The 10,998-nt window shown below is 35.3% G+C and overlaps 2 protein-coding genes and 1 non-coding gene across 3 annotated transcripts; all 3 read right to left on the bottom strand.

Annotated features, from left to right (window-relative positions):
• Positions 1-2,908: 2,908 nt before the first annotated feature.
• LOC127086570 (protein RETICULATA-RELATED 1, chloroplastic) lies at positions 2,909-5,307 on the bottom strand. Its single transcript, XM_051027349.1, has 7 exons — positions 4,770-5,307; positions 4,575-4,673; positions 4,271-4,491; positions 4,022-4,091; positions 3,767-3,846; positions 3,529-3,593; positions 2,909-3,444 (listed from the first exon to the last, which is right to left on the bottom strand). Exons 1-7 carry the CDS (start codon positions 5,220-5,222, stop codon positions 3,251-3,253), a joined length of 1,182 nt encoding a protein of 393 aa, XP_050883306.1. The 5' UTR covers positions 5,223-5,307; the 3' UTR covers positions 2,909-3,250.
• A 61-nt stretch (positions 5,308-5,368) lies between these two features.
• On the bottom strand, positions 5,369-5,450 carry TRNAS-GCU (transfer RNA serine (anticodon GCU)). Its single transcript has one exon. It is a non-coding gene; the product is annotated as a tRNA-Ser (tRNA).
• A 718-nt stretch (positions 5,451-6,168) lies between these two features.
• On the bottom strand, positions 6,169-9,877 carry LOC127086568 (BTB/POZ domain-containing protein At3g44820). Its single transcript, XM_051027348.1, has 4 exons — positions 9,234-9,877; positions 9,056-9,125; positions 7,498-8,715; positions 6,169-7,359 (listed from the first exon to the last, which is right to left on the bottom strand). Exons 1-4 carry the CDS (start codon positions 9,284-9,286, stop codon positions 6,790-6,792), a joined length of 1,911 nt encoding a protein of 636 aa, XP_050883305.1. The 5' UTR covers positions 9,287-9,877; the 3' UTR covers positions 6,169-6,789.
• Positions 9,878-10,998: the final 1,121 nt, after the last annotated feature.

Genomic DNA, 10,998 nt, shown 5'->3' with positions numbered 1-10,998 from the left:
AAGAATTCTGACCCAAACACCATGGTTTGGTTTGGATTCCAGTTTGGTTCGAATTTTCTCGAACCAATGAACACCCCTAGCAGCAATGTGAAAGTCCTTTGTGGGTCTTTGGCAAATATATCAGTCTAGAGTTCTACAAAAGACCATATAATTTTCTTCCTTTGAGGTTGCATACCATTTTAATGCATTAACTGCACTTGATTTACTTCTTTTACCTCTTAGTGATAATGTTTTTAGTATGGATGTAAAAGAAAAGGCCAAGAATGTAAAGAACTACATGCTAAAATGAAGACTAATATTGAAAATAACGTGGAACACCATGAAAAAAATGCCAACAAGACTATAAAAAAGAAGCTCTTAGACTATATATTCCTTTTAGTTTTATACTATTTGGTAATTTTGAAATAAATAAAAACTTTGTGTGAGTTTAGAGAAATACTCTCCAGGGTTCTTCTTTAAACCAAACTTGAATCTTATCAAGAGCTTCTTATTCTTGTGATGATTCTACATTCATCTTATCATTTCTTTGTGAAGTGTGGCGATTTCTTCCATTTCATTCCTACTCCATATTTTTTTGTTCGTATTTATTCTTTTATTTGCTACTTTGTTGGAATCATATCATTTGGTTAGATCTTCAAATCCTATGAAAATACTCAAATCCATATCACCACCTTTCCGCTTAGGTTCAAACATGTTACCACTAAACAAATAAATCTTAGAATCACCCTTCACACCACCCCAAATGAACTTTCTTTAAATCCTAATTAACTTCTTCTAAACCTTAATAAATATTTTTAAGAAAGACAAAAAAATATGAATAACATTACGCACTTAGTTAAATAAGATCACCAACCCCCAGACTGACAGACATATGCTTCCACGACACTAATAACCTAGATAAAAGATTAACCAACGAATCTTAGTAACCTCAAAGTAGGAGTTGGCCCCCACAGACAAACCAAGGCACCTAAAAAGAAGGATTTCTAACTCACAATAGAGGAAATCACCAGTTAAGTCTAAAAGAATTGGATCCACAATGACTTCTATAAGACTACTATTCACAAAGTTATCCCGAAGGCTCGAGGCAATTTGAAAACCTTTCAAAATAGTCTTAATTAGTCAAAAATTCTCAACTGAAGGATTGACCATGATTAAGGTGTCATCCGCATAATGAAGATGAGAAACCACCAAATTCAAGGAGCACACCCTAAAGCCGGAGAAAATATCCAACTCCACAATCCTACTAAACAACCCATTCACCACAAGTAGGTAAAAAAAACAAAGCTAAAGAATCACCTTGTTTCAATTCTATTTGAACGATAGTCTCTTTGGTCGGACAACCATTTACCAACACCGCAAGATTCCCATCAAACACACAAGTACACATTCAAGATCTCCATTTATCATTAAAGCATATAATTCATAAAACTCCATCTAAGTGAATCATATGCTTTATTAAATTCCATCTTGAAAATGAAACAAGTTTTTTTTAGTTTTCTCTGCCAAGTCAATCAACTCATTGACAACCATCATCTCATCCACCAATAAATTTCATATGAGGAAGGGCGATTTATTTGCGGAAAGAAGCTTACTCATAACATTTTCTAATCTGATTGCCAACACTTTAGCAACCAACTTGTATAGGACCTCACCAGAGAGATATGCCGAAAGTCACCCAGATGAGATGAAGATTCTATCTTAGGGATCAATGTCACAAATATAAGATGAGAAATTATGAGGAAAAGAAGAAAAAAACAATTGAACTGATATAACATAACCCTCAAATTATCCTTAAGCAGATACCAAAATCTTCTCAAAAAAGAAAAATTAAACCCGTTTGGACCAAAACTCTTATTGTCATCATATTGAACCACTACCCAATCTAACCAAGGGAGAAGAAAATGAGCAAAAAGGGCATAATTATCCTCATCAAAAAGAGCAAAAAAACAACTCCATAGAGTTAGAGTCTATCAACTAGAAATTCTTTAAAGTGATTGGAAAAAAACTAACAATCTCCTAATGAATTTTAGACACCTCTTCAATTCAATCATCTCCAACATTAAGAACTAAAATTACATTCCTCCTACTCCTACTCCTACTTCTGACACAAGCATGAAAAAAATCAATATTAAAATCGTCATCCTTAAGCCACATGGCTTTAGACCTTTGAAACAACTTAGAATTTTTAGTATTTTTAATCCTTAACAAGGACCAAAGTTTCGCAATAACTTCAATCTTAGCCTCAATCTCATTCTTAAAAAGACCGCCCTTATTATTTTAGATCCAAAAATACTCACCACATCTTTCAAAGGTTCGATTTAAAGATCAAGATTACCAAACATACATTTATTTCAAACTTTCATAACATCTTAAAGAGATTTAAACTTCTCTTTGAGAATAAAAACATTCCAACCAAAAACCAGACAGACCAGTATAATTTTTTATTTAGATTATAGTAAGTTTCATTTTAATTTATGAGAGCTCACAAAATCAAATACCATGCTAAGGTTCTCTTCATTCTTTTTTCAGGTAGGTTTTTCATTCTTGAAGATGGCATAGGTCAACAATTTATAATTGTACATGCCTATGCAATAAGTGGAACAACAGTATTTTATTTTATCTCACTCATGCAACTAGTATATAACAAATAAATTCATACTAGTACTAAATAATCAATCACATCACATAATTAGCCTTTTTGTAGCTATGAGTACTTATTAATTATTTAGTCTAATGAGTTGACAGCTGTGTGGGATCATAAAAGCATCGTGTTCACAGCTAGGCTAGACTGACTTGGCCCCTCTGTTTGCCTTTATTCCTTCATCAATTTTTCTCTGCTTACATTTACTCTTTTGTGCTTGTGAATGTGAAAAGTATAAAAACAAACAATTGCTACTTAATACTAGCATTTGATAAATGAACTTCAATAATAATCATATAAGAGATTAAATGCTACATAAAGTGCCAAAACAGCTTCTCTTATCTTATGTGACTTAACTTAGGAATCAAAGGAACCAAAAAGAAAATAGAATCTTATATAGATAAGTTACATAACATGAAACAATACCTTAGGGAAGGGCTATGGTCCTATTCTAATCCTAATAGAAGCTTCCCAACAGATGGAAAAATAATGATTGGAGCTTCATTTCTTGTGTAAGAATCTTCCACTTGGACAAGATTGAGCTAAACCAAATTTCGATATAACTTTCAAAAAGGCGTAAATGGGAAGGGTGAACAAGGCCAAGGCAAGTTATTGTACGCCGCTCAACTTGGCCCAGTCTATGAACTGCATACCACCATAGATGTTGTTGCCGAATCGCACACCAACGGTGAACGCCATTGCAACAAGTGGAACCTTCTTTGCCACTGGAGATTTTTCGACGAGGCTTTCCAGTCCGTTGATAATTTGATACCGTGTGTTGGATGACACGGCGAGGAAGAAACCTGATATAGAGCAGGAAAATCAATTACGCAAATTACATATAATTGCAATGAAATCTTGTATGACAGTGCAAGACATTGGCATACCCCAAAGAGCTGCACTTTGCAGAAGAGGAGGAATCGGTATGTCATCTTCAGATTTACTGATGCTCCTGTGTTTTTTTAATAAGAAAATGAAGAGTTGCATTGTAATTTTATATCACAAAAAGAAAATGAAGAGTTGCATTGTAATTTTATATCACAAAAAGAAAATCAAGAAATGATGATAAAACAATGCAGCCAACCAAAGAAATAGTCGAAAGACATATTCGTCATAAAATCATACCTTTTGGCATTCATGATCATATTTGCGATTCCTTGACCAACAATACCACATCCAAAGCCAACAGATCCGTACAACGCACCCTGAACATATGGTGTAAGGTATTCATTCACAGGAATGTCAATAAAAAGTTCGACAAAGATGGCATCATAGCAAACACCAAAGCAAATGAAAACATTCTATCAAGATGCAACAAAAGTTTGATTCTATTATTGTTGGATTTTTCATATGACCTATATTCCGTCACACACGTGGTACCTTGTAGAAGTACGTGGCAACGCGCTGCATTGCAGAGAATTTGCATCCAGGTCTTTCAGCTTCAAAAACACTGCATTCGAGATATGATTTAGAATTATAGATAGCGTGTATACCAGAACCAGATCATGTGTTTTTCTAGTTTTATCATCAAAAACAAAGGAAGGAGTGTAAAGATATTGTAATAAAAATGATAAAGACACAGCAACATGTCAACATCCTTAATTGATACACATAAATGCAGACACTAACCTGCTAGGGAGAGCAGCACAAGCATGCTGAACGCGTCCGAGTAAACCTTTTGACAAAGAAGGCTTGCCAATTCGTGCATAAGGTGCCAACATACCCACCAAAGCAATGTCAACAACCACACCGACAAGAAGATCAGCAGCATACAACTCAAACTCAGCCCAGAAATCCTTGCCTCTTTTCTGAACCTCCGCAAATGTCGCACAACAAGAGTCTATAACAATCTGCACAGGACAAATCAACGAAAATCAATAGCCATTACCATATCAACCAAAACCCTATTGTGACACCAATGCAACCAACCAACCTCAGTTCCAACTTTAAAGAGAAAAGAAGGGTCTGCTAACATTCGATTTCTCAACATAGAACAATGCTTCATCAGAAAAGACACTGGCCCAGAAGAACCCTACACACACAAAAAAACCGAAATTAAATATTAATAATAAAAAACTGAACTTTGAAACTAAACAATTTTTTTTTGAAAGACAGAGAGAAAGCCCACTTGTAATTCCAAGTAACGAAGAAGAAACATTTCACGAATGCCAGTGATCCTCGCCGCTTCTTCCATATCAGAAGGTAACGTAACGCCACGAGCTTCAACTTCTTTCATAACAGCTTCGAAATTCAACAAAGGTCCAAACTCTTCATCTCCTTCTTCTCCTTCTCCGCCATCTCCGTCATCTCCGCCTCTTCCTCCGCCGAAATTGTCGCCGTCGTCACCTCCGCCGCCGATATCAGGTTGATCGGATTTGAGAGGCTCCAACGGAGCGATAGATTCTGGTTTGATGCAGTGGATTCTGAAAAGGTGTGTTTTGTTGATGGAGTTGTTGTTGAGAGTGATGGAAGAGAAAGTGTTGAGAGATGGAACAGTGTTGTTGGATTTTGGTGTGTTTGTGTTCCATGTTTTTGTTGTTGTGGTGTTAGAAACGGTGAAACTGAGTGAAGAGAGAGTCATGTTGTTGTTGTGCCGCAGGTAACAGTGGTTGTTGTTTTGTGAGTAAGGAGAGTGAAGTGGATTTGGAGCGTGAATTAAGGAAACAAACACTAGGTTCCAAAATTATAGAAACTGTTTTGAAAAAAAAAAGAGAAAAATAATAAATTCGTCGCCTGAGAGATTCGAACTCTCGCGGGGAAACCCCATGTACTTAGCAGGCACACGCCTTAACCACTCGGCCAAAGCGACTTGATGTTAGAGTCTTCCTATAAACCTTATATATATCATAAAAAAACTCAGTTGTACTTTTTTTTAACATCAAGCTTTCTTTATACATTTTTAAGACATGAAAAAATAACATGGCACATATAATGAAAAAATAACATGGCACACTAATGAAATACACGCTAATGAGGAAACAACACATTAAAGTGAAAATATAGATACGTAAATGACCATTATTTTCAAAGAAAATAAATATTTAGATTGAGAGACAATCCCGTATCACTTTCAATATCTTTACCAACCTTTAATGAAAATTGTACAATCTCCTTTCAATTGTGTCGAGAGACTACACAAAAATAATACACAATGTTTTGCCTTCTCACACTTTGTTTTGAATTCGTTTTTTTTAGGTTTGCAATTGTTTTTCAAATTCTAGATTTCAAAGTCTTTTTTCAATAGTGTGTTTTGAAACCTTTTACTAATTTTTAAGACTGTGTCTTTTTTTAAATGTTTGGGTTGGAGGCTTAAAAACATGTTAGCAACCATCCAATATCCAATCAACATCTTTTGACACATCAACCTCCAATAGTTGGAGTTAGAGAAATGACTAATTTTATAAATAGAAAACTTTAAAAAATCACTAAAATCTTTTTTTAAATAAAGAGAAAACAAACATATTAGTACAATTTAATACAATTAATAGGTATCTCAATTATTCTAGAACAATGCAAAGATTCGGGAGTATCAGTACAAATGTTTTCAACTAACCAAGTTTAATTTAATACAAATCAATACAATAATCAACTGACCTGATATCACCAAATTGCCGACCCTAGAAGGGCCAAAGCAAAAGGCCAATTGCTGACATGCAAACTATACTTGATTTGTCATTTACAAAAAGAATAGTTAACTACAACTACACAGATAATGTAACATCTTTCATTCATATAAACTATATATTAAATTTATAAAAAAAAAAAAAAAAAAACTAATAAAGTTCATTGTCAATTACATTAATTTGGGAGCTCTAAACTTTACACCAGCTTTGCATCTCCAATATTCTTTCTTTCATGTGACAGCAATGACCTTCATAACTTTGGTTTTAAAATATCAATTTTCACTGCCAATATCTGAAAATCTATAAAAAAATGTACAAAGTTAAAAAACCAACTTTACACGAGGGAAAGAAATGGAAAATGTTCACATATGTGAATTGCTTAAATGAAAAAGCATAATGGAACAATAAACATTTTCCTTCCCTTTCCCACGTACAAAAAATTGAAGCCACACAACACTTTCATGTGTATATACATATACATGTAAGTAAAAATGTAAATAAAGAGGAATTATGGTTTCTTGATTCTCAAGAAAAACTTTCGGTGTGTCTGGACTTATGAGAACGGCGTGCCCGCTCGATGGATGCTCTTGGTGTGCATAACGAACGATCAAGGGACTCCGGTTGAGCATCTGAGAATCTAGGAACAAGTTTGCATCCGATTTTCCTTGCGAATAACCGAGGAGAATCGCGTGCACTGTGAGATTTTGTCACGGATTTCATTTCCTGTTTTATTTTAGTGAATTCTTCTACGAGTTCTCCAACTCTAGTACTCATTCTGTCCATATCCTTTTTCAAAACCTGATTTTCGCGCACAACAGCAACCCATCCGTCTCTCTGTACAATTTCGCTGGCGGTATCACCTCGAGCGGTCACATGAGCTGCTGGAGCTGGAGCGCTCTCTACGCCTAAAGCATTGACACATCCAGCTAATGATGTTCTCAAATGTTGCTGTTCAAAGAATAACACTTGAAGAACAACTCTTAGGGGTAACCTTTCATTTTGAGATGCATGAGCACAGGCATGGATTGAGAGTTTTTGATAGTCAATAATGTTAGATAGTTCTTCCTTCTCATTATCAGAGAGCCAAGGATGAGCCTGAAAAGTATGATAAGCAGTAATCATTAATTCCGCTACCGATTTTTCTTAATATATGCAAATATCGGAAAATGTGCTTATAAAAAGGGACAAAGGTAGTAAGCAACTGAGTGAAAATGTAGCTCAAGAAAATCAAACCTTGAAATATATGTCTAGTGCCCTGTAGATTCCATCATGCAATGATCTCGACGACTCGGGCAGGGCCTGTGCAAGCGAGCGTAACTTTCCTGGTTTTAAATTAACATCAGATGCAATTTCAGCAATATAGCTATCAATCAGCTTCGCAACTTTCCTTAACGATTCAGACGACGAAGATGATGCTTGTGGATCGAGTGATGAAGGAGAAAAGGCGGATAAATTTGATTCCGTACGAACAAAATGATGGACAATATGTTCGATACAGTCTGTGTTATATAAAGCATCAGAATCTGCATAAGCAGGGATGAGAAGACTATCTAATGTTGCCAGTTCCAATTGCATCCCTATTCTCCTCTCCAAAGACTCCTTGCAAGTTTCACTGACATTCAATATCGAAGCTACACGAAGAAGTCCGAGTAGGAAACGGCAAAAAGATTTTCCCTTCTTTTGAGGAAGAAGTCTCTCGATGCTTTCCAAAAGATCCTTTTGATCAACGGCAGCACTAGCAGGCGTCAAGCTAAAACTCGCAACTGTTCTTGTTTTTCCACCTTGTCTACCCTGCCACCGACCTAGACCCGGCAAGTGCTTCCTAGAATAATACACTATGGCGCCTGCTAGGCTTTCAGGTCTCATACCTCTCGCTCGCATTGTCTTAATAAGCCTCTCAAACAAACTGACGCTGAGATACGAGATATCTTCAAACCACCACTCAGATTCCGAGGTTCGAATTCTAGCGCCAGTATTTATACCGTTCCAAAGAATGCTTCCGCCAGGGCTCTGAAAACTCCCATACATCATCATCGGCCATCCGAATAAACTCGGGTCCGTGCAAGCCATCATTGATAGCGCGTTTAAACACTTATCCACTAAATGAAGATTTTCAACTCTCGATAGAATAGGCTCAGAACTCTGGAGGGCCAAAATACAATCTTTCCAGTTGCGCAATATATTCTTGTGGAAAAAACTCTCAGATTTCGTCAACAAGTTCGATTCTTCGTATTCATCCGTCATTTCAAGATACTCCGCGGCACAGTGGACCGAAACCACATTTTTCGCTGTCAGCTCCACACGAAACCCATAACAGAATTTAGCCACAATCAAGAAAATGTCAGGACCCCCAGGAAATTCTTCCAACACCATTGTCAGGTTCTTGTCATACGAATTCTTGGAACCATCATATTGACGCGCAATTTTCCCACATTTTGAAACAAGAGGAAACTGCAGTTTCACAGCATATCTTATTGAAACTAACTCCAATCCAACACATTATCACAAGTAGTTTTTCAAATAAAAGGCATAACAGTTCAACTCTAGTTTCATCCTTAACTAGACAATTAACAAGTAATAGCAATTAAAAAAGTTGCAACAAATAAAATAAAACAAATTGTAATCTCTAGTTAATGAAGGGTTTCATAGTTAATAAAAGCACAGGTCAAAAATCAACAGATAAACTAGAACCACAGAAGAAAGAAAAGTCTCAACAACAATGAAATTACAAATAAGATAATTAGGTGAAATTACAAAAAAGTGGTAAGAACTATGAAAAGAAGATGCATACCTTGTGAAGATGGAAATTGACACTGTCAATTGATAGAGTAATATCACTAGGCAATCCAGCATCACTATACCTTTTGCAAGAAATTCAACAAATTCAAATTGACGATGACAAAAAATGCAACTAGAAAGGGGATAATTTAAATAAATAAAAGAAAAAGAAAAAGAAAAAGGGAAAATACCAGTGATGATCTTGACGGTGAAACCCAGAAAGTTTTGCAGGTGAAGGAGCCATGTTAAGGCAAGGAAATACCCTCTTTTTTTTCTCCTTCAAGTTAGCCTTTCATATTCATGGTTGCCTCCAAAATCATTATATGTTTTGAAGAAGAATAAAGAAGGAAGAAGAAAGGAATAAGAAGAAGAGAAATAGTTAGTTATTGGTGGAGCGGAAAATGACAGAGTGTGTGTGATCACGACGGAACAGACGGTCGTCGTAAAGTAAACCAGACTCTAATCAAAATAGGAGCCACAATCTATCTTAAACTAAATCACTTTTTAGAGCATCTAAAATTCTAATAATTTTTCTACAACATTTTTTTTTACATCGTAACAAACTAATTATAAGACAAGTGGTTGGTTAGTGATTTAATCCTAACTATAGGACACACACAACTTACCATTAAAACTAACAAACATTAATGTTTGTTAGGGGGGCAGATAATAAAGAACATAGAGGAGCGTCACTCACACCCATCTAACAGCATTATTAATGACTCGTAGTAGTGACTATGACACATGTTATGTAAATCATTCCTTGTCCCCCACACCATCTCTCTCTATTTTTCTCTCAAATACTAAACTTTGTTTGGTTATTCTTTTGCCTTGTGCACAACAACTTTACCTCTTTAGACTCATGAATCACAACACGCGTGGTTTTGATCTTGTTTAAAAAATGTTACTACCTTCCAACATGGGCCATAGGATGCTCTTGTTTTTGTGGTTACGGTCGTTAGGTGGATGGTAGGACCCACTAAGGGTGTGGCATTTGATTTGTCCTTTCAGTTTGTTTATTACTTGTATTTCAGAAATTTTGAACTTATAGTTATGGCTCATTATGCGTATGCAAAAAGGAATTCATTTGTTTTCAACTCATTAATGGGATTTCTTCAAAACTAATTAAATGGGAGTTGAGATTAAATGAGGCATGTCATGGACACCAATTATTACGTGGGAACACACCAACAGTACTTGTCGTAATAGTTAAAATTTCTACTTACCTTAAAACATTCTCAGTGTTGTATAGGGAGATTTTTTTTAGAGACAGAAGACAAATAATAAAAATGAAATTCTAATAAAAAATATAATTAAAAAAAAGTCATTCATGAACTAAAAATATATTATTGTACTCACTTCTCTATCAAATCATTGTATTCGTTAGCGTCGACATTAGTTATAATTACTTTCTCCTTCAATTTGAATATTGCAAAAATATTTTTATAAATCTAAATAAACAGTATTATGATCAACCTTGAGTATTATAATCAATCTGAACTAAGGGCCGTCTTGCTCTTGCTCAACCTTGAGTATTATAATCAACCTTGAATATTATGTTTTGTAATGGGTAGTTTAGATATGTCATTTACATGAGCAGTGTGTCTGATAAGTAGTTTTAATGATTAATATTTTATTTTGGATGTTGGCATGTACTACATTTCCGCCATTAACATGTTTATGAGTTGCATAACCTTACAGAGACGCATCTTAGAAATTTTCCAACGTTTTGTTTCCCAGAGTCTGGAGATACATCTCTGAAATTTATTTGTCTACATTTTTTTGCTTGGACTCTTTGTGTTTCATATGTGTAATGGCTGTGTGGTTTACTTTTAGGAATCATGGTTGATAGGCAAGATAGATTAAGAAACAAAAGAGTTACGCAACATGCATCAGTTCAGAGGGAAAGATCTCGAGCCTCACATACACCTATTATTTCTAGCTCAGTTATTGTGG

The sequence above is a fragment of the Lathyrus oleraceus genome, chromosome 5, assembly GCF_024323335.1.
Source record: "Lathyrus oleraceus cultivar Zhongwan6 chromosome 5, CAAS_Psat_ZW6_1.0, whole genome shotgun sequence".
In the NCBI taxonomy this organism is placed as follows: Eukaryota; Viridiplantae; Streptophyta; class Magnoliopsida; order Fabales; family Fabaceae; genus Lathyrus; species Lathyrus oleraceus.
This window is presented reverse-complemented; position numbering and strand designations above follow the sequence as displayed.